At 40.5% G+C, this 24,543-nt stretch overlaps 1 protein-coding gene and 1 pseudogene across 1 annotated transcript in view; one reads left to right on the forward strand and one right to left on the reverse strand.

The window, feature by feature from the left end:
- USP10 (ubiquitin specific peptidase 10) overlaps nucleotides 1-23,276 on the reverse strand; it is a 61,268-nt gene extending 37,992 nt beyond the window's left edge. The window contains exons 1-2 of the mRNA XM_087827166.1: nucleotides 23,176-23,276; nucleotides 168-236 (exon numbers count right to left, since the gene is read on the reverse strand). Coding sequence (XP_087683292.1) covers nucleotides 168-236; nucleotides 23,176-23,196 — 90 coding nt within the window. The 5' untranslated portion in view covers nucleotides 23,197-23,276. The remainder of the gene's footprint in view (nucleotides 1-167; nucleotides 237-23,175) is intronic.
- LOC148091018 (large ribosomal subunit protein eL31 pseudogene) lies at nucleotides 1,704-2,074 on the forward strand (annotated as a pseudogene).
- Nucleotides 23,277-24,543: the final 1,267 nt, after the last annotated feature.

The raw sequence follows: 24,543 nt of genomic DNA on the forward strand, positions 1-24,543 counted from the left end.
GTTTCTATCTCTCTCTCTCTCCCTCTCCTTTACTCTCTCTGAAATCAATAAAGATACCTTTTAAATAAATAAATAAATAATATTTTTAAAAAATAAAAAATCAAAACTAAAGCATAACCATTAACTATATCCACACATATACTCAATAAAACAAAGTTCTGTCTTACCTCAACTGAAGAGCGAGGAGTCACAAAGAACTGATTGAATTCATCAGGGCTAAAATCTCCAAAAATATACTGGAAAAAAAGAGAGAATCTTTGATCACATAAACTATACAAATTATATAGTTTCAGAAAAAAACACTATATATTAAAACAATCCTATGAAATATTTGAGCTAGAATCCCCAAGGTCCTTTCTCAATTAAACAAATCAAAGGTCTGTAAAGTGAGATTTCTAGGTGTCATATTTTCCCAGTTACAAACAAGAAAATACTACTTAGCCTTTTCTACAAAACTGTCCAAGAACACTGAAATTGTTAAGCTTATTTTGAAACAGTCAATTTTGTACACCAAACTCATAAGCAGAGTCTTGTTTGCAGGAGAATTTTTTGATTCACAAACATTTCCAGTTGTTCCATTTACCTTTCTGCTGACTCATGTCACTACTTCCATTTCAGTTTTCTCTGCCATACATACTAAAGAAAAGCAGAAAATGTGGTTCAAACAGGACGAGAGGAAAATCCAAACAAAAAAAAAAAAGGGTAATACTAATGATCTTAATGAATTATCTTTAAAAATATGTATGTAATGTTTATCTTAAAAGTGCATTGAGCCCTGGCTGGTATTGCTCAGTGGTTAGAGCGTAGGCCTGAGCACCGAAGGGTCACAGGTTCTATTTCCAGTCAAGGGCATATACCTGGGTTGCAGGTTAAACCCTGGCTTGGTCAGGGTGAGTTCCGGAGAAAAGCAATCGATATGTCTCTCTCACATAGATGCCCCACCCCCTTTCTCCTTTTTCCTCCCTCCCCTCCACTCTCTCTAAAAATCAATGGAAAAAATATACTCAGGTGAGGATTAACAACAACAAAAGTGCACTGAAACCTGATGCACAAACATATTATTTGATAGACACAAACCTAGTTGTGAACTCCCACTGCACAGAATTCTGAATGTGAATTTCTGGAAAAACAAATGGTTAAACTGCATGGAAGCAAGTTTAACAAGTGCCTGGCAATTCTTATTCTCCCTGGAGCTTCAAGAAATAAATCACTGACAAAAATCAATGTGACTAGATTTTTACAAAGAACAATCACTCACTAATCATTCATTCAATTGATAACTATTTAGCACCTACTGAGTGCTATGTACCATGATCGGTAATGGGAATAAAAATGGTAAAACAGAATTGTGGTTCCTCTGCTATAATGGAGCTGACAGTCTAGTAACTTGCAGGGAAATTTACAAGCATGTGATTCAAAAATAACCAGTAACCAAATATTATGTGGACGGATGTTTACCCATTACTACTGTAAATGTGAATAAATAACAACTAACTCCCACAGCCAGTTGATAAGAATGCATTGATATTCTGGGGGAAACATTTCCGGATGGCTCTTTTGCAGTAGCTACTGAAATTGTAAATATATATTAAAAAACAAAAACGTCTTGATATAATTTACATTTACATGCAAAAGTCCACAAAGAAACCGTGCACTGGAAGTGATGCTGTGAAGCTTTTCCTTTCCAACCTAGGCCCAGCAGGATGGCTCCCACAAAGAGTGTCAAAAAGAAGGGCCGTTCTGCCATCAACGAGATAGTGACCAGAGAACATATCATCAACATTCACAAGTGCACCCAGGAAGTGAGTTTCAAGATGCATGACCCTTGGGCACTCAAACAGATCCAGAAGTTTGCCGTGTGAGAAATAGGAGCTCCAATGTGGGCATTGACACCGGGCTTAACAAAGCTGTCTAGGCCAAAGGAATAAGGAATGTCCCATACCATACCCAGGTGTGGCTGTCCAAAAAATGTAAATATAATGAAAATCCACCAAACAAGCTCTATACATTGGTTACCTACGTACCTGTCACCACTTTCAAAAATCTACAAACAGTTAATGTAGATGAGAGCTAACTGCTGATTGTCAAAAAGTCATATAACTGCCACACACACAAAAAAAGTAATGGTGAAAATAAGCAGAGTCCCACAACAATTTAGAAATAATCTCCTGAAATACTTTCACTATGAGCTCTGAGAGCTCTGACATCTTCACCATTGGTGGAAAACTTATGTTAATTTCACTCAGGCACAATACCAAACAATGGAAGGGAAAGGTATGTTCATGTGAAAACAAAGCAGTAGAAAGGTAGAGGTGAAATGTATATAAAGAAATGACACTGTTGACTTGACATTCCTTTTTTTTAAAAAAATATATCTTTATTGATTTCAAACAGAGGAAAGGAGAAGGAGAGAGAGAGAAACATCAGTGATGAGAGTCATTGATCGGCTGCCTCTTGCACAACCTCCGACTGGGGATCGATCCCGCAACCTGGGCATGTGCCCTGGCTGGGAATCGAACCCCGATTGCCTGGATCCTAGGTCGACGGTCAACCACTGAGCCACTCCTGGCCAGGCTGACTGACATTCCTTTATGGTCCTACTGCAATCAGAGATCTTTAAGTCTAAATATAAACCTCAAAATTGACTCACGAGAAAATGAAAACACAAGCCACAGACTGGGAAAAAATATTCCTGACAATACCAAATGCTGATAAGGATGTGGAGCAACTGGAACTCTCTTAATGGCTGATACAGATGCAGAATGGTACAGTCGATTTGGAAAAGAGTTTGTCAGTTTCTTATAAAGTTACTTACTGTATGACCTCAGCACTCCTAGGATCTTACCCAAGAGAAATGAAGACCTAAGTCCACAAAACAACACAAAACTGTATACTGATTATAGCAGCTCTATTCATAATCTCCAAAAACTGGAAACAACCCAAATGTCCATCAAAAGGTAGATGTGGTACACCTCTGCAATGAAATACTACTCAATGACTCAAAAGCTCATACTAAGTGAAAGAAGCCACACTTAAAAGGCTACATGTTGTATGACTGCACTTATATAACATTCTAGAGCAATAGAAAACAAACCAATGGTTGTCAAGGTCTGGGGAAGGACTGATTACAGAGAGGCACTAGGGAACTTTTTGGTTGATGAAAACATTCATCACAGGGGAAGCCTGTTGGAGAAAGTGACCTTAATTGCCAAGGAAACGCACACCTGGGTATTAAAATACTGATTTCAGTCCTCATATAGGAATAGACACCAGCCCAGCTGGTGTGGCTCAGTGGTCCAGTATCGACCCAGGAACCTGGAGGTCACGGTTCGATTCCCAGTCAGGGCATGTGCCCGAGTCATGGACTCCCTCCCCGGTGGTGGGCGTGCAGGAGGCAGCTGACTGATGATTCTCTCTCATCAATGATGTTTCTAGTTCTCTCCCTCTCCCTTCCTCTCTCTGAAATCAATAAAAACATATTATAAAAAAAGAAAAAATAGACACCAGAGACAAGTGAAGGAAAAATCAACAGCAATAGAGAATTAGTATTAAAAATGAAGGGGGTGGAGGGATGAGTAAATACAGCAACACAAAAAACAGAAGAGAACTTATAAAAATTCTCATTTGTATCCTTAAAGAGATCCTGGCAGATAAAGTAAGCACAGACTACCATGAGAAAGGACCTATTAGAAAATAAGAAGTGTTCACGGTAGTCAGAAAATTACCAAGTTTAAATTACTAAATTTAAAAACTCAACTAAGAATTACTAAACTAGAATCACACTGTTTTATTTAACATAAAGAGTAGAAATAGTCTGGTAAAAGATCTCCAGTTTATCTTCTCTCATGAATAAGAACCATGTGTACTTTAATTCAGGATGTGGGAAAGACATATAAGGGTGATAACCAAAATGTTCTACAAGATAGTAGGGTTATTTTCTTTAGGTAAATTTTCTTCCTGGAAAGCCTGAAAATTAAACAAAAATGAAATGTTCATTTAAATCGTACTTCTAAGCACACTTTCTCATTCGAGTTCATATCCAGTCTAAAGTCTTTTAAAGAGATCTTAAAATTAAGAGAACTAAAATGCCAAACAGCTTTATACAATGTTGCCAGGAAAAAGGGAGAAGAGGAGGAAACAGCCTCCTGCACTAGCTGGCTGGGGGCAGCCTCACAGCCAACAGTCAGGATACTTAGAAAGGTTCCAGGGAAACTCCTTTCCTACTATTTTCAATTATACTATTTTTATTTGATTCATTTTTAAAATATTATTTGAAAAAGTCTGCTATAGATTTTAAATGTACCTTTATTACAACTTCATGTCAATTAATTTCTCCACAGATACCCAACTTCAATCTGATTAAAAATTCACTGGGGGAAAATGAGGACGCACTTTGTGTATGAGTAAGGAGAAACTTCCAAGATACTCTTAAATAAAGAAAACATTTTTGGGGTAAAAAAGAAAGGAAAATAGAAATAGCTATTTGTGTTTGCATAAAGAGATACTGGAAAGGGAACCACAAAGGGAATGTAACTCTACCTATGCAGAGCTGCGGGGAAACCGAGTGAAGGCAATGAGGCAGGGAGTGAGAGCTCTTAGTGTATATCTTCCAGAGTTTTTAGTTCTGAATCATAGAAATACCTTATCTATTCAAAAAATTAATTGTAAAAAGTCAATGTAAACAACAGAAATCATTGTACAACTATTCAAATATACCCATTTTGCAGAGAAGTTGTAAGTTTGTACCTGTGTTAACTTCAAAAGCTTCACTGACAAAAGATTAGGACTTGATGAAAAAATTTAATCCAAAGACACCATAAGCAACTGTTATCAACTAAGCAATGCTAAAATATCATTTAACACTTGACAAATGGCTAACCAGAGCCATTTTAAACTCCAAAGTAATTCCCTTTAACACTGGCTCACATATATCACAAAATAATTCCACCAAAATATACATGAATCACATCCTCTTGCCACATTCAGATTTCTTTTCAATCCCTAAAATGCGTTTCTGAAAGTGAGCAGTTCTTATCCTGCACCAATATAAAAGAGTCATTTCAATGTTATGATGAGACAACAGAGGGGATTGCTAAGAAGCTGGTACCAACAATTATTAGCATCTCTGTAAGGTGCTCACCACCCTGAGGAGTTTTGGTTAGAATTTCTATTTCCTGTAGAACGAGTATTATCCATATGTCCACTGAAGAAACTGGAGGGAGGGGTGTACTTGTAGTATTTTTATTTTTTGCAACTTTTGTATATTTGAAATTATTTGCAAATAATGAGGTTTTTGTTTAAAGCTAAAGCTGCTAACAGTTGAGGAAAACCTTTCTCTTTCTATGTAAGCATGAAACATTCTTCTTCCTCTAGAGCAGGGGTGGGGAACCTTTTTTATGACAAGGGCCATTTGGATATTTATAACATCATTCAAGGGCCATATGAAATTATCAACTTAAAAATTAGCCTGCTATATTTGGTCAAACATTTAATTAACTCACCCCTAATGTGATGACTAGAACTGCTTCTCTTTGATGAGGCGTTGGCGAGCATTCCCTACCCCTGCTCTGGAGAATTAATATATTTTAAAGTTGATTTTAGGGGAAAAATATTGTTTGGGTAAAAAATTTAAAGATAAAAATTATTCTGTGCCTGATTTCATAGGATTTGTAATCAGTGGGGAAGAAAATGCCACTGACCACATGAATTAGTGTGTCCTGTAAGAGCTGAGTGAGATAAAGCACAGGACAATTAAGTTTGCACAGGAGACTAACCAGTAGGAACAAGTAAGTGCATTTCCAAGCCCGGCGCACGGTGCAGCACATACAGATGCTCAATAAATGGGTACTGTGAGGATAAGACAAAGAAGTGCCTGACACTCTGTCAGCCACACCACATTACTGAAATGTTCATGTTGTTGTGAATAACTCTACTCTTCTAGTAGCTCTATCGAATACCAAATACAGTAAATAAGGAAAACTGGAAACTGCCCTAGGTTTTAAGCAACCTCCACCAGTGGTAGATGAGTAATGGAGCCAAGAAAGCTACATCAAGTGCTCCTTTCCCAGCTGCTATGACACCCACAGGGAAGGCCTGCAGTCAGGGGGACACACCACAAGGCCTTCCAGCCTCTCCATTCCCCTTAAGGAAGTGAGCCTGGGAGGCACAGCGGCTCTTCACCACTACCAGGAAAAAAGCTCAGTTACCCCTCATTTCCAACTGACCCCAGCTCAGGCTTTCAGAACTCCCACTGTTCTCGTGTCTGATTATTTTCTAATCCTTTCTAGGGAGAACATGAAAAATATATGTACAAGAAATACTTCAGGAAAAAGGGGGCACGCCCACAACCTAGTAAGGATGGAAACAAGACACCTCACTGAAGCACAGCCCCTGGGAGTAGCTGAGCTGGGTTTCATCTTCTGGAGGAGATGGGAGATCAACTTGTTAGAGGGCCTAGGTCTGTAAGCCCTGGGGAAAGGGCTGGACAAAGCTGGAAATACCAGTTTTGTGCTAAAGGGAAAGCGAAGATTTTCAGCCCAAGGAAGGTGAGGAGAAGGAGAGATGTTTCCCATTTCCCGGCATGTTCTCCACAGATCTAAGGGCCACAGGAAACACCACTTTCTGCAAAGCAGCAATGGAGGACAACCACTACAGCATGGCACCAGGGGGCGCTGGAGTACAGCATGCTGAGCCTTCAGTCAAGCTTCCAAAACTTCATCTCCAGAAGCATGAATTCATTTGTAGGGTGCCACCAAATCAATTGTTCTCTGCCTTCAAAAGGACTCATGGAAATAGATCAGCCTCTAAGGTAAAAAATAAGATACAAAGGCAGTGATCAATACACATGTGCTACATGTGCATTGTACTTCACGGGTTCCAAGGCAGCCGGACAACTACGACCCCATATTCAGGAACAATTCCCATGTACAGACCCAAAGTCAAGCCTCACAGGGTGAAATGACAGAATCAAGTCACAGTTAAAAAGAAACTGAGGAAAAATACAGTCTTCTCCTCCCTGGTTTCCTGACCCAAGGAAACTGAATTTTGGGTATGAGAAACGTTAAGGACTAAAAAACTGTTTTGACTAATAAAAGCCTAATTTCATCTCTAAAATGAGGGGATGCTGGACTAGACAACATCCTAAGTTCTCACCAGTTCCAGGATCTCCTGGATCTAAACAAAGACTAAGAAACATGGGTTTGGAAATACTCTCCGACTAATACAGGTTACCACATGGACAGACCCTAAAAACATAATGCTGAGTGAAAGATGACAGACTCAAAGGGCTGCATGTTGTAGGATTCCATTCATATGAAACGTCCAGAAGAGGCAAAACTCTAGAGACAGAAAGTAGATTGTGGCTGCCAGGTGCTGGGGGGAGGGGAGAAACAGAGGAGGAGGTTCCACTAATAGGTATGGGGTTTTTGGAGTGAAATGTTCCAAAACAGACTGTGATGATAGTTGCACAACTCTGTGAATACACTACAGTAAAAACCACTGAAACGTACACTCATTTAAATGGATGAATTCTATGGTATGTGAATTATATCTCAATAAAATAAATGAAGTAAAAATATCAGGTCCATACTTGCATAAAAATAAACATTTTAATTTCTTTACTAAAGTTTATTGATCACAATCCAGTACTTTATGGATGCTAACTGATATCTATGGAACAGTCACAGGGTGCTTTCAATTTTGGAAAGCGGTGTGGGTGATTTTGAGGACATCTGGAGATGACACTGTTTAAACAGTCAAAGCACAGCAGGGATTTCGTTGATTTAACAAGGTGTAGGTGGTACTATCCACAGCGACTGTGCTAGATTATGAGAATAAACTTTGAATTAGACAAACACAGGTTCAGGACATGGTGGCATTTAGTTTTGTAACAGTACAAGTGGATTGCAAGTTGCAATGAGTGTTACAAATGGGGGGGGGAGAGATGAAAGAGAGAGACAGAGAAAGGCTTGTTCCTCAACTGTCTGGGTTGTAGCAGAATCAGCTTTACTTTCTTGGGACAGAAGGGTCCTGAAAAATGAATAAACTATGTAACAAACCACACCCACAGACAGCATCCCTTCTCCTTAGGATTCAACTGTCAAAGTACTGCAATTTAGTGTCTAGTTTCATACGGTTTGTGTATTTTATTCTGACTATTAGAGTCCTATCAAAAGATATCCTCTGACCTTTCAAAGCGGGATTTTCAGTAGGTTGGCTTTATATACTTTAAGTACTTTCAAGGAGATTCTGAACTAAAACTTGTTTCAATGGACTGCATCTCCAAATTGAAAAATATGATTCATTTAATAGAAAGTCACTTTTACCAACTTTCCAGTCCCATGTCTACATTAGTTACATTACACAATGGCAGTTAAATTTTAACTTTGCTCTAAACTAGTACTAAACAGCAAGATTAATAGAGACAATCCTCATTATCCAATAACTTGCTATATGGAATTTTTATCACATGGAACAGCTGATAAATTAGGGAATGAATTCAGTGAATGTTATCTGGTATAGCCCTACTAGAAGTTCAAGATTCCACCTATTTTCACATCCATTACAAACACCAGGGAGGGGAGGGGAGGGCAGGGGGAGGGCAGCGGAGGGGAGCAGACTGTCAACACAAAAGAAACTGAAATAGTAGTTGACCCTTGAACAACACAGGTTTAAGTTGCACAGGTCTACTTACATTGATTTTTTATTTTCAATAAATACCTGTACTGTTTTTGATCTGTGGTTGGAAGTCCTCAGATGCAGAGGGCTGACTGATGCTGAGAGACAACTTAAATTTTGGGGAGTCAAAAGTTAAATGCAAATTTTTGACTGTGGGAGTCAGGGTCTCTGACATCTGAGTTGTTCAAGGCTCATCAACCATAGTTCTATCTTTGCTGGGGCTGGGGATGAATGAGAGGACAGGTTGCAAGGGAGTCAGGGAAAACTTTGGAGAACTTTTGGGAGCAATGCAAATGGTAAAAATGGTTATCTTGACTGTGGAGGTAATTACACAAATACATATATTTGTTAAGATTCATCAAATGATATACTTTAAATGGGTGAAATTCATTGCACATATACTATCAGGCCTCTAAAAAAGGAACCAAGTTAAATTCATCTTTGTATCCCTAGCAGTTAATGCACTACTTGGCATATAGTATGTGCTTAAAATAGCTTTGTTGAACAAATAAATTCAGGAAAGAGAAAAGGGAAAAGCCACAAGTTCTAGGGATAAGGAATAATAACCTCTGCATACTCACAACAATAGCTCAAACACCAGTCATAAGTGGGCTGACAAAATTTTAACTGACTGCTCGGGCTGGTTTTTATTGTTTCTATCACCAGACGGTCCAACCAGGAGCACAATTTTCATTTTTAAATATAATCTTTAAATATAATTAAGATATAATATCTAATTTTTATTTTAAACATCATCAAAGCTTTAAAGAAAACTTTAAAAGAATACCCATTGTGACCTAGAGAAAAAGCATTCATAATTACCACGTGGTGTTCCAAACTAAAAAAAAAAAAAAAAAATCAACTTTCAAAATTTGAAATCTAGAAGGGAAAAAAGGGGCAAAACAGACCATAGATGTGATCAGAAAGTATCAGGGCAGGTCAACTTTTTAAAAAACATATCTTTATTGATTTCAGAGAGAGGAAGGGAGAGGGAGAGAGATAGAAACATGAATGATGAGAGAGTCATTGATCGGCTGCCTCCTGCACGCCCCCTGCTGGGGATCGAGCCCACAACCCGGGCATGTGCCCTGACCGGGAATCAAACCAAGATCTCCTGGATCCTACCTAGGTCAATGCTCAACCGCTGAGCCACGCCTGGCCAGGCGAAGTCAACTTTTTAAAAATCCATTTTTATTCCCCATCACACTATCTTTGACCACCAAGGATAGTTTCACCTGTGCCCAATGTGAAGAGGGCATTCTCCTAGTCTTTCCTGTCTCCCCCTTTTTTGTTTAAATGTTTAAAAAACACACACACATTTCAGTCAATCTATTTGCAGTCAGATTCACTTTTTTGTCATAAACATGGACTCATTCCTGTGGACAAAAAATTATTTCCCTTTAAATTGACGCACAATAAAGGAAGGCCGACAATACCAAGTATTGATGAGGACGTGGAAGAAAGGGAACTCTAATGCACTGCTGGTACAGATGTAAAACAATACAGCTGACTTGGAAAAGCCTGGCAATTTCTTGTAAAATAAAACATACACTTACCATATGACCCAACAAGTCCACTTCTAGGTATCTTACCCACAAGAAATGAAAATATATGTCCACACAAAGATTTGTACATGAATGTGGTCAACAATTTCATTCACAGTAGTCAAATACTGGAATAACAAAAGTCCATCAAGAGGTGAAGAGATAAACAAATTGTGATATACCCGTATAAAGGAATACTACTTGGCACTGAAAAGGAAGGAACTCTTACACACAACATGGATCTCAAAAATATGATGCAGACAATAAGGAGTCAGATAGAAGAGTATACTCTGTATATTTCCACATAAACAAAATTCTAGAAAAGAGAAACTTAGCCTATAGTGGCAAAAAGCAGATCAGTAATTGCTTAGGTATAGGTGGGGATTCATGGCAAACGGGCATGAGGGAACTTTTTGGGCAACTGAAACATTCTATATCTTGAATGTAGTGGTAGTTACCCTGGTGTACACATTTGTCAAAACTCATCTGCAAACTTAAAATGAGTATACTTACTGTTAATTAAAGTATACCACAATACAGATGGTTTTTAATTCATGCACAAATTAATTAACCGATGCACGTCTCCAAATGAGGATGAAGCTGTACTATAAAAATAGCTCTTGGAGCTAGGCCAGCGCAGTTGAGCGTCGACCTAGGATCCAGGTGGTCAAGGTTCAATTCTCGGTCAGGGCACATGACCGGGTTGCAAGCTCAATCCCTAATGGGGGACGTGCAGGAGGCCCTTGATCAATGATCCTCTCTCATTATTGACATTTCTATCTCTCTCTCCCTTCCTCTCTGAAATCAATAAAAACATTAAAAAAAATAGCTCTTGAAGACCAAGGACCACAGTATTAATCTTTCATTTACATAAGTAGAATTCTTAAGAACTCTGCATGTGTAAACATCCACATTTTGGGGTTCCTTTGTTGTTTTTTAAGATTTCATATTCTGCCCTGGAGGGTGTGTTCAGTGCTTAGAGCATCGGCCTGCACACTAAAGGGTTGCCACGTTCAATTCCCGGTGAAGGGCATGAACGTGGGTTGTAGGTTCGCTCCCTGTCCCCAGTGGGGCGCATGGGGGGAGGCAGCCAGCTGATGTGATTTTCTCTCAGGTCCACGTTTCTTTCCCTCCCTCCCTCCCTCCCTCCCTCCCTCCCTCCCACACTCTCTGAAATAGAAAAGATATCCTCATGAAACAAACAAAAAAGATTTCATGTTCCTTAGTCCAAACACTCTTACTAATGGTATACAACCAACACCACCTATACTACTGTGCATGATACTTGTATTTTGCTCCATGTTATCACTGTAAGGGGGCCTACCCTTATTCAAGCCTCTGTGCCACCATCACTCAGTTACCACTCAGATTGTTGGTGTCTGGCTCAGCCTTTATAACTAACTGCCTGAATCCCCGACCACCTACTCAAACCCCACACTACACACATAGACAACTACTGCTGACAACACTGAATCAAAACTCTAGCGTTTCATTAAACAGAGTGCTACACGGGCAAAAACTTGTAAGTGCATCTGCTCTACAGGATTTCTCACTTAATGAAATATGCTGGAACCCAACCAACAAAAGCTTGGCTACTAAAGCCACCTGCCAGAAAGGAAAGTGCATCACTAAATCAGAGCTTCCTACATAAATTATTTTCTTCTAATTTGCTGGCCATTGCCAATGGTCTCTTCAAATACCTTGGAAAATCTAGAGGTACTAGAAGTATTTATGTTAGCTGGTACATACACCCCTCTCTCCTTCCAATTTTAAGAAGGAAGTATAGAATGTTCCCCTTAGTGAGTTGCTTTGTTTGTTCATGAAAACCGAAGTTACTTAGAAGAATTGGTAGAAGCAATAAAAGCTGCAGAATTACTATCTGCTTAAAATAAAGAATGCAAAAGGGGTGCTGATAGCTAAGGATCTGCCACGTCATACTGAGGAAGCAGTGTTTTAAAGATTTTTTTGTTGATTTTTTACAGAGAGGAGAAGATAAAGAGACAGAGAGCCAAACATCGATTAGCTGCTTCCTGCATGCCCCGTTATCGATTCCTGTGCCCTGACCAGGAATCGAACCTGCAACCTTTTGGTGCACAGGACAACACCCAACCAACTGAGCCACACTGGCCAGGGCAGGAAGCAGTGTTTAAATTAACACTAATTACTTTTCTATATTACTTGGCAAAATATCTCCTGCTGTGCCTCAAAAATAATTAATCAACTAAAGATACTTATCTTTCAGTTTACTGTTGTGCTTTAATTCTAAGAATCAACTCTCAATCAGAAACTAAAAAAATGGATCCATACACCTGAAACTAATACAAAATAATATTGAATGTAACACATATGCAGTCCTGAACATACTGAATGACAACCAGGTGTTCTCTATTTCTTTCAACTGGTCCCTCTGTCAATTAACTTATCCATTCGACACACATTTAAGACAAGGTGCTGTGTTAGGCAGTGGGGGTGCTGGAGGAGAACCAGACCACATAATATTAAAAACAAAACAAAAACACCTTCCTGAGCCACTCAGATCACTCCCAGAGCCCCTGAACTCCTACTTCAGGGCACCAGCCAGAGCTCTAGGTAGGCAACCAAACATCTGTAGGGTGTTACCCTTCACAAAGCAGGGCCATGTCTTCCTTCCACTACTCTGGGCACAGGGCCCATACAGGCCCAGCAGGTTGCAGGCCTCTTCAAATGGCCAACAAACCACAGGAGAAAAGATGGAGCACCTACAGGATCAAAGTCCACAGGGCCCTCAAAGCTCACCATGCACACCACATACATAGGATTTCTTTCATTTTTCATAGAGAAGTGATGAACTAATTAACAGAGCTAACTCAAATCTATCACCCAAGAAGAAATCGATGGCAAAGAAAACAAAATGACAATCAACTTTACTTTCTATCCACCTTAAAAAAACAAAAAAACTCATTTGTTCAACATGTACCTTGGGGTGAGAGGCAAACTCTTTCCAAACCCAGCCCTGATAACTCTGTGCCCAGGTCTAGTCACTGCTAGAATACTGCTACAGTATCACTGCGTGTTAAATTCAAGTTACAGCCAGCTAAGCTTCCAGCCAAAACTGAAGAGCAAGCTTTTAAGATTTTTTTTTTTAAAGCTATCTCATGTCTTTCTCACTAAATAGAATTCTAGTCACAGATGAAAAAGAAAGTTTATGCTCCTGACACTTAACTCGCACTGTGTAGTTGTTGTGGCATGGAAAAGCCAAGAGCTCGATAAGAATCAAGAGTAATTATTTTTTTTGCACCAGCTTGTGAAAAACTGGAGGCAAAAATTTCTTAAGCTGATAAATCTATGATCAACAACCAAAAAAGCAGCAAGAGCTTCTGATAGCAAATTGGCTGGCTGTGTGCACACATCCCCAGAAAGATTTTGACCACAACCAGGCTTCAGTATGAATTAGAAGGTTCCTACTCTCTGGGACATCAGACGTTCATGGTTAAAATGAGCTGTGGTGGAGTGTGTGCCGCTCCCATACAGTCCATCAGGGCCCTGTGTCATGATAGAGAGCACAGCAATCAGCAGCAGAACGTCTCATGGCTTTGGGGAGCATTTTCATACTTTCATATTTTTTTGTAATTGTGTTTTACAACTTACAAACCCCAACACAGACCCCAGCATGCAACAAGAGCTGAATAAATGTTTGATGAAAAGGAATTGACCAGTTAGTTAATAAACTTCAACAAAACTGAAATCTCATTGTAAAGACCCAATGTAGTGGATCTTCAAAACTCTCAGGTTTTTCAGCTGCTTCTGTTTCCACAATTCATTCCACTCAATGCTAAAATTAGATAATGTCACCTCTCAGAGTGGTACAATCTGTATTTTTGGTTGTTGTTCACACCTAACCTAGACTGGAGAAGTTAAAAAAATTCTGTCCAAAATATGATTTAGTTAATCTCATTCATGGGAAAGTGGTCAACAGATTAAATGGAAAAAGCTGTAAATAAAGCCATATGGAGTCCCTGAAACATGAGTGTGGGTGGATAGGATAACCTGCAGAAGTTGTCCAAAACACAGATTTGGGCCTGGTCACAGGGAGCCCTACTCAGTACGTCTCGATGACGATCACGGTGCCAGGTGATTCTCATGGGAGACCATGACCAAGGATCATAACTTAAATACTATTATATAAAATGATCCCAAATATCTAAAATTTACTACAGAAAGAAATGAAGGGAAGCATTTCAAAATACAGGGGTGAGCAAAAATAGGTTTACAGTTTTGTGTACATGAAACACAAAGTTTACTCTTGTATTATTTGTCTTATTATTACGGTGCCATTCTTCTGAGTTAATAAAACTATTGTAATAATCATAACCTGCATGTTTTTTTCCATACAAACTATAAACCTACTTTTTTTTGCCCACGCCTATTATTAACTAAGAGCAGTGGTGGGATATAATGGGTAATACGTTTTTCATGTTTGCTTATTTTCTAGGAGCATTAAAAAAACACACCAAAGACTTGTTTTTAAAGGTGCCTCCCCTAAAAAAATAAAGGGAATAATGTCCCCAAATGATCTTCCCTAAACACTCCATCCAATTATCATGGATGACATTCAGGGACCATTTTCCTTGCATTAATCTGCCTCAAGTGTTCCCAACAGAATGCCCTACATTTTCCCCCTTAAAGTTCTGGGGTTTAAGATGCTTGAGGTGCTGAGGTAAGCAAAGAGTACACCCCCAGTTCTTAAGCAGAGCCCAAAGAGTGATCTCCTTGACAGGCCACGATTCCCCTGTACAAGCATCTCAATCATCAATGCTAACCCAGTGTGGTGCTACCCACTTCCTACAACCAGTGGTTTTATTCCTAAAACCTGTGGTTTCCCACAGACGCCCACCTGCTTACAAGATCAAATGCAGTCTTTGGCTTGGATCATCAAGGGCCCTTCACCTCTCCTCAGATTCCTGTTCCATCACTTCACCCTATACATCCATCAGCCACATGCTGCAGGCTTTGAGACTGTTCCTCTGCACGTTCTCTCTTACATGCCCTTGTCCTCATGCTTCTCTAAATGTCACCTTTCTAGAAGAAAGGTCTTCCCAGCTTCCCCTGACACTGTCATACTCTTCCTTTTTCAATCCATCTTACAGCTAATATCTCTTGGATTGTGCCATTTGTCCCTACTACACCCTCCCTAGTCAAAAGTCCAAGAACACTCCTACTGATGTCCTAATTGCCACTGTGACCCTGCTAGAGTCTATTCTACACAGGGCAGTCAGAATGTGAGCCCAAAATACAATCTGATTATGAGGTTCTGTGGTCAAATGCTATATCATGCCCTCCTCCACATTTTTCTCAGGATAGACAATAATTTCTAAGAAAGGGTACAAGGTTGGATAGACCCTGTCTATCTCCCATCTCCAGCACTGAGCTCAACACACACAGGCTTTCTCCGAGTTCCTTAAATGCTTCAAACTCCCTCCAGTCACAGGGCCACTGCACATGCCATTCCCACAGTCTCATGCTCTCAGCTAAGGCACCAATTCTGGGGGAACCTTTCCTTGACTTCCCCAGGTAATGCCAACAGACCACGTTCCCTTCCTTCCGGTCACGTTCCTCAGTCTGGAACAACACATGCATCGCTATGATTATCTGAGCAGTACTGTCTCCCTCAGTAGGCAACAAGCTCCCTGGTAAGGACAATGACTGTTTTTGCTTCTCACTCCGTCTTCAGTGCCCGGTACACAGGAGCCACTCAATAACTATTTGATGAATGAATGAATGTTCTTGACTACTGTTTACACCTTTGTTACAGGAATTACCACCCTAACACAGGACTCACCAATTACCCTGTTTCTCTCTCCACTACTCGGTCAGCTTCTAAAGCACAGAATCTCTCCTTTCAGTTCTATATTGCTAATGCCCGTCAAAAATCTGTGAACGATCACAAAGATATACAGTATACAGTCCTTCCTATGTGCTTCTGAATAAGGACCTGATGTCCTAAAAATTCATTCCAAATGAAACTGAATGCTACCCTTGGAAGACCTCATTTTGCATTTTATTAGTCAGAAGTGGATGGTTGAATACAGTTGTCTCTGGGGAAGTATGCCTGAGGTGGGGAGTGGGAAGAGAGCACTTTCTTTTTTGCCACTGCAGTATTTTGATAAAAAACAAAGGAGGGGGGAGAAAACCTGATTTGGGAGAAGATATGAGAACACCCAGGTTAATTACCCAATTCCCCACTATTCACTCAGGCTGGTAACCTACCAATCTCTCCACCTAACAAAAGGTTTGTCCTCTCAGTAATATGTTCTAGTGCAGAGGTGACTGACATACAATCTGAATTTGAATCAGACCTCTTTTACAACAGAAAAACTGGAACGCATGACTGGTAAAATTAAGGAGCTAAATGTCTTCAAAATATTGTTTCTTTTAAAGAAAAAAGTTTTTTGGACATTTTCGTACTCAGAAATTTCTACAGTACTTTCACAGTCCTCAGTATACTGGGTCCCAATGAGCCACTTTAAACTCCAGTATACCTGCTCCATTCCCAGGCAAAATCGGGTAAAAATAAGAAAACGTACTATATTTGAATAGATGCCTTCAGCAATTTTAAAAACAAGATTTGCTCCAAGAAGTTCAGCTCGATGACTATCTGGTTAGAATAGATTGTATTATGACACAATGGAACAACTACCCAAAAAATGCCCTAACAGAAAAAAAGCATAGAAATATGTATCAAACTGAAGATTAAGGATCTGAGAGGAAAAGACTTACTTATACTTTCTAATTTAAATACTTCTGCATTGTTTGCATGTTTTAGGAATAGCATGTCTTTATTTTGTATTTAAAAATAAGAACATATCTAAATGCACCCCATGCAATATTTAGTAATTAATAATTAATAATTAGTAACATTTTACATCTCTAAACATTTAAATCTTTATTTCATTCATTTGTCCATCATAAACTTTCCTTGAGGAATTACTATGGGAAGTCATAACATGAAATGTTATCCTTTTATCAGTCTCTTCTAGAAAAGCAGTTTGGCAAAGTAAAAAAGGCAAAGAATTTTGAAGTCCAAACGCCTGCTTTTAAGGCCCTGATCACTCAAAAGCCGTGGGACTTGAAGTCACAACCTCTCTGAGTCTCACTTTACTTGTGTAAAATTGTAGTAACAATATGTTACAGAGGTGTGGCAAGGGTCAAACCAGCCATGGCACTTTATAAACCATGCAGTTCATACATTGCACAACATTCTCCACATGTCAATTACTGCAAGGCTTAGTGTTTTATAATAAATATGTTCTTCTTTGTCCAATTATCAAATAAACCCAGAAGGCCTACCCCAGGTCTCAAATATACACATCTCAGCATCCATTTAAAGGGAATTTCTACTTAGAATATCAAGAGAAGTATTTGTGTGTTTTTTACCACATTGGGCAAGCATCTCTCAAAACTAGAGAGTTAAATTTCACTTTCAAATTCTCTTCTGTTCCCCCACATGTCCTATCAAAAGGAAAAAGATTGGTATTTTCAGAAAGAATAGGGGGAATATACATTTTAATGAGAAAAGATGAAAGTCTCTCAAGAGAGGCATTGCTTCTCTCCGCTACAGTTATACATTGTCTAAAACAAGAGAAACACAAAAGAAAAATAACGCTAGAAATCCTCTTGACAGTAATCAGAACACCAAATAAATTCACAAGTTAATTGGTCCTGACTAAATTTAAATGAATATAATAAAAATAAAAAAGCACTGCCTATATCCAGGGCAAAGGACACTATCACGTTTATGTGTAAACAATACAGAATGTAACACCTCGTCAGACGAAAGGCAAATCAAAATTTTCTATGCAGAATCATATATTCAATGTTCCTGGGTAGTTCTAGTCCACAAGGTCCATGGCTTGCAAAATGTAATTTACACTGATATCCAGCTTTACTCAATATATTAAAACATAAAAATGAATATTTTTGATATGTATTCACAATAATGGTAAACTTCTATTTTTGTCAACAGTGAAGCGAGTAAGTTGAGAAAATGGTCCGAAAAGCCATCCCCACCACTTCCAGTGCAACCGCAGTGGATCTCAGCTAAGGACTACAGCTGGGGTAGGGGTCAGGGGCTACACTACTCATGGGACCCCCTTCCTACCCCAGCCAGCAGTCCACAATAACAGGTGCAGTCTTAATGCGTGTTTTTTCCTACACTCAATCTCTTTATAGTAGGGCATACCCAATGCGTCTAACATTATTCGATTAACATTTAAACTTTTTTTTTTCACAGTACCTCCAATGAGACTGTAAGTTTGAAGCTACTATGGTACTTTTTTGATACTTCTAAGACTACTTTGCCATAAAAGAGCAAGGGCACACCAATTTGTCGGCATCCACTAAACACAGATAAAGGAGCATTTATTCATAAAAACAAATGGGGAAATAAAAATCCACCACCATCAGATATGGAGAGGAAGGCAGGGGCTAAAAGTAAATCTCAAGGCAGAATAGTGGGGACCCCAGCCTGTCTATTAGGAGGCACTTTCATTTCTAATGCACTAGTTGTGAGACACTTGAATGTCAGAGTGCAGGCTTAGGAGATGGCTCTCCAGCTTATGCCAGAAAAATAAATTGAGAATTGATCTGAAGAATGACAACCAATCAAGCTGCAGACAAAGACCATACAGGATGGGCCTAAGAATCACAAGAGTAGTCATCATGAGTGAGCAGACATTTGGCAGGCACTGGGCTAATACTCTATATGCATATTACCATCTAATGATTCTCAAGTAAGCCAGAAAGAAAAAGTCTAGGAATGCATGCTTTAATTCTCTGCATTACCTTTCTCTCTCAGTCCCAAGCCACACTTCTACCTCACTACCTCACCTACCCTATTCACAGGAGAGGCAACCACAGCATGGCATGTTTCACAACAGGACAGAATGGAGATAACTGGCTCACAGCTTGTGGTTTCTCAGGTCTTCCACTGAAAATGGGGTCATGGCTGAGGAGCTTTCAAATAGTCAGAAAGTAGCCAGCTCCTAAAAAGTCTACATTCTGAAGACTTCACATCTAGGTTTATGATAGATTCTACAATGTCTGATTCTTGAAACAAAGACCATGAACATACCTCCTGGGCTACCTTTATTATGCCTATACAAATTCTTAATCCAGCCTGTATAGACAGAAATGGTCACAGAAAGACTTTTGGGGAGATCCGTTCAATAAACAGGAAAATTGCTTAGCCCTTTATTATGCCTATACAAATTCTTAATCTAGCCTGTATGGACAGAAATGGTCATAGAAAGGCTTTTGGGGAGATCAGTTCAATAAACAGGAAAATTGCAGTCCAAGCACACGCAAGTCTTTGGAAAAGAACATCTACACTGCTGAAGTAGCACTAAAGGGACAAATGACAGTAATCCAATGGCCCAAGGCCAGTAAATTCCATTGAAAACAGATTTATCTGTTTTGTGCCACAGTGATGCTTGCATCTGTGGCAGTAAATAGAAATGTAACAGTCTAATTTCAAATTCAAAAGCAAACTCTTCCTATTTTTCATACTCAGTATATTATCAAGTAAGAAATGTCCTCAGCAACCACCTTTAATGTGTCACTTGAAAAACCAGATCCATTATTAGCAAGTACTTACATGTCTGAAATCTGTAAAAACACAAAAACAAACAAAAATAACCTTGATGTAACTGATTCAAGTAGATATAATACAACTTTTCTCAATTACTTGAACACTCTTTTCTGAGCAAAGCACAAAGTAAATGTGCCACTAGGCTTGGCATTAAATAATCATTAAGCTTTGTGATCATTTCCTCCTTTAAATTTTCCTATGTGAACACTATTAAATCATGTCAGTTCCACATGAAAAAAAAGCGTTGGAATATATATCCTAACTTTTGCTCTGGAGAGGAATTTGGAGCGAGGCGGGTCCTCTTATTATTCACTATAATTTCAGTACACTGTGGTCCCAACGAGATGGGCTCCAGAGCATGAGCGTGAGGCCCTGGATACCACTGGTCTGTACTGCTGGTTTGTAAAAACCAATGAGGCAACAACCATCAACTCACAAACTTTAAATAGGATACTAGTCTTAGGACATGTCTGAATATTTTGCTGTCACTATGTAAAGGAAAAAAGGTATCTCCAACTCTCCTGCATTTAAATAACTTTATTTACTTCAGCTGCTCACTATGTGAGACTCCAATAAAAATGTCTCTTTCAAGAATTACTAATACAGCTGTCAGATACGAAGATATTCAACTATACAGTAACACTCTGCCATATGCTGAAAATAGGATCCAAAAAATTCCATAGTGTAAAATGTGGTGGCCCCACTATTTGGAGGTAATGAAAAGACTGAGTGGGCCTGCTGCAGAGGACCAGGACAGCAGCAGCCGTATGATATCTAATAGGGTGTAGGAAGCATTACCGTGGGGATGTCACTATAAACAACTTCAATGATCACAAAAATCTGTTCTGGTTTAAGGCAGAACTGGTCTGTTCAAATTAATTATCCCAAATAATTTAACCAGTTCCCTCTTGACAACAAATATTCATAAATTAGAGATGTACTTACATTTCAATTGTCAAAGTTTATCATTTGTACTTGTTAAAATATTGAAAGCTATTGGCATTAGAAATGTTTCCAAGTTTTGCATGGTTTCATGTCAATCCAGGAAACAGGACTCAATCAAAAGTATGGAAATAAGATATAATCTATACAAAGTTTTAAAACTGTAACCTTAATTCAATTTTAAAATAGGACCCTTACTGTTAATTTGTGGTTGTCATTCCCAATAGTAAGCAAGCAATATGCATATCACAGTGCTTAGCACAAGGTAAGTGTTCAATCAACATTTGTTGAATTAATGAATAAATGGTCTTTAAGTGTAAAAGGACCCTTAGGACAGCAGGTAACTGAGTAAAACAAATTTATTAAAATGTTCAACCTAACTCAAACAAGATCCAATAATTAAATCTCATCACATTCAACTTCATTACTTGTTTTCATTACTATACTTAAAAAAAGAGAAATCATACTATTTCCTTTGCTAAACTCTCCATGCTAGCACTTAATATCACTTAAACCATACTTTAAAAGAATAACCCCAAAGTGCTGCTAACATTTATGTTCAGCTAACTTTTGCCACTCCAATTTTAAAAAGATATATATAGGCCATATTGTTGTACAAAACATAAATACAGTACTAGAAGAATAAATGAAAATAAAATTACAATTAAGTTCACATATTATCACTGCTAATTAACATTTCAATAAATTTTACATTGTGATTGGTTCCTATAATAATGGAAGTGAACTGTCCCTAAACGTGCTTTTTCATTTCAAAATCACTATGAATATTCTTTTTTTAAATTTTTTTTTTAATTGATTTCAGAGAGAAGAAGAGAGGAGGGACAGAAAGAAACATTGATGAGAGAGAAACATCGATTGGATGCCTCCTGCACAGACCCCTCTGGGGATCAAGCCACAACCCCGGCATGTGCCCTGACCAGGAATCCAACCGGCTACATTTTGGTGCACAACGCCACCCAACCAACTGAGCCACACCAGCCGGGCACTATGAATATTCTATTAGACATCAGTTCACAATGACCCTTGTACCTGTCCATACTTATTTTAATAAGCTATTTACACGAATATTTTAAGTTGAGAAAAAAGCAAATACCAAATCTCTCAAAATCATTTAATTACACATTTGTAAAAATTATTCAACTACTAAGCCCCTTTTTGTGCAAAGAATGATACTAAGTGCTAAAAAGTATATGTACACGTGAACAAAAAGTTAAAAGGGGCAACTTCTAGTGCAAACTAAAGTACCAAAAATTTAACAAAATTGCAACTCCCTGTAAAGATCTAATTTTTTAAAAAGGTTTTCACGTTTTAAAATCCACAACACGCATTAATTACAATTATTAAAATCGACTTCATTTCCAAAAAGGCAACAAAAACCAGTAACTTAATAAAGGGTTAGGATTCACCGGCCACCAGTTTGCCTAATAGCTACTTTGTTTCATTCCTCCACATTTAGTACAAAAGCACATTGAGATGGTATGTAAGAGCAGTAATTTCTAGGGATTAGATGTTAACAAATCAGCAGTCTACAGTAAGCTTGACAAATAATGCCCACATGCCGATTTTTATCCAAAGTGTTTGTAAGGAGTGGGTTTTTGATACGAACTCAACTCTACACATACATTTCCCTAAAATCGAAAGGTGCATTTTACTATCTTTCCTCTATGGGATTATTATAAACCTTTAGATACTGTTGTGACGGGGTGCGTTAGTGTCAGTCAGGCTGCGATGGATCTGTGCAAAAGGTGTCACGCAAATGCAAGTAAAAGTACGGTCCTGGTGACTTATTTTGAGTTTTCTTTGCGACAGTAACCTAAAGCTGCTCCTTAATGCTTGAGTCTAAAAACCAGAAAACCAGCTAGCCCCCCGTGGTCAATTAAGCTGAGAAAGCAACCTCTGGAGGCATGGGGGTGGCGGGGCACCCCCAAATCTTGGTAGCTCGCTCCGGCAGAGAGGCTCCGGGAGGGCTAGGATTGCTCAGCCGCCCCAGGGGCTTCCCGAAGCCCCCCGGCTGCCCCCCTGAGTGGCAAGGGCCCCATTTCCACGGTCGGCGCGGTCCAGCCAGGGAGGTTAACCCCTTCGCGCCCCCCACGCCCTCTTCGAGCGAGTCCCGGCGCCCCCTCTCCGCTGCTCCCTCGAGGGATCGGCGGGCTCCGGAGCGGGGCGGACCGCGGCTGCGGGCGGCCGAGGCGCGGAGACGGCGGGAGGCTCGGGGCCTAGTCCCGGGCAGCTTGTCCCGGCGCCCTCCCCCACTCCCACACGCCTCGCTCCGGGCCAGGGTGCGGGCGCCCGCCCGCCGCCCGCCCCGGTGCCCGCCCGCCCGAGGCTCGGTGCCCCTTCCCGCCAAGGGCACGGGCTGGCAGCTACCTGTGGGCCGCGGAGGGCCATGGCGGCCCGTTTCAATGAGCCTCGTCGCTCGCCCGACTCCTCACGCTGCTTCCCCCGCCGCCGCCATCTTCTCGCCCGCACATACACACTCGCATCGGCCGCCGCGCCTGCGCACTGGCCGCGCACCGCGGGGCGCGGGGAGGCCGGGCGCGCGCTGCGCCTGCGCGGCCGACAGGTGGGCGTGCGCGGCGGGAGCGGGCCCTGGGTGGACTCTGCTCCCGCGCCTCTCGGGTGGACGCGGGCCTGGCCCGAGCGGGCTGGGAGCCGCGGGAGCCCCGCTGCGGCGCCGGAAAGGGCAAGGGCGGGGGACGGGGGTGAAAACGGCCAAGCACCCCGCCGGTTCCGGCTTCTCACCTGGCGGGAGGCCGTCGGGAGGATGGGCGGGACTCGGGACGTCTGACTCCTGGAGCCACAGCCTGAGCCCCGAACCCCAGTCTCCCGAGGCCGGGATCTCCAAAGTGAACTCGGAAGATCCGAGGAGTCCTCTGGTTTATGGAGATCCCATCTCCATCCATTCATTTCATTTATTCGCTTTTCATTCATTCCGCAAACACTGGCAGCCGACTCTGTGCCATGCCTTTGGCTAGGCAATGGGAGGGCATTGAAAAATCAAACGCACGCAGGCACCTGGGCCTGGCAAAGGGGAAGCGCGCTCAGCGTTACCTGTCACACCTGCTGCGAGCATCCAGACAGACCAGCTTTGGGGTCAATGGTTCCAGAAACAGCCCCCCCTTTCTGACGAGGCAGTTTACCATCTGGCTTGGCCCCCTTTCTAGCAGAGTAATTTCAGGCAAGCTACTTCTGCCCTAAGCCTTTGGTTTCCTCGCCTCTGAGTGAGGCTAATAAAATGCCCTAAGGTTTCTGTGAGGCTCAGTTAGGTGAGTGTGAGCGCACTGGCTAAGAGCCAGCCTCGCTGAACATCAGCTACTGCGATTGTTACTCTGTTACTCGTAACCACGATCAGCAAACAGGCACAGAGCGCCCTGCTGTTGCCAGGCCCTGTGCTGAGCCGCAGAGACCAACAGATCTTCCACATCCCTTAAGACATGTAGCCTGGTCTTTTTTTAAAAATGGGATGCCATGAAAAAATATATCAGGGGAGAGGGTGTTCTAAAATGAAAGAACTAAAAAGATATCATCAAATAAAATGTGTCAGCCCGGGCCTGGTAGCCCAGTTGGTTAGAGCATTGTACTGATATGCCAAGATTGTGGATTCGATCCCCCGTCGGGGCATATACATGAATCGAATGCATAAATGAGTGGAACAGCAAATCGATGGATGTTTCTCTCTCTCTCAAATCATTTTTTTTTTAAAAAATAGAATACAATGCGTGAATCTTGAACGGA

The sequence above is a fragment of the Miniopterus natalensis genome, chromosome 18 (assembly GCF_054644295.1).
Source record: "Miniopterus natalensis isolate mMinNat1 chromosome 18, mMinNat1.hap1, whole genome shotgun sequence".
In the NCBI taxonomy this organism is placed as follows: Eukaryota; Metazoa; Chordata; class Mammalia; order Chiroptera; family Miniopteridae; genus Miniopterus; species Miniopterus natalensis.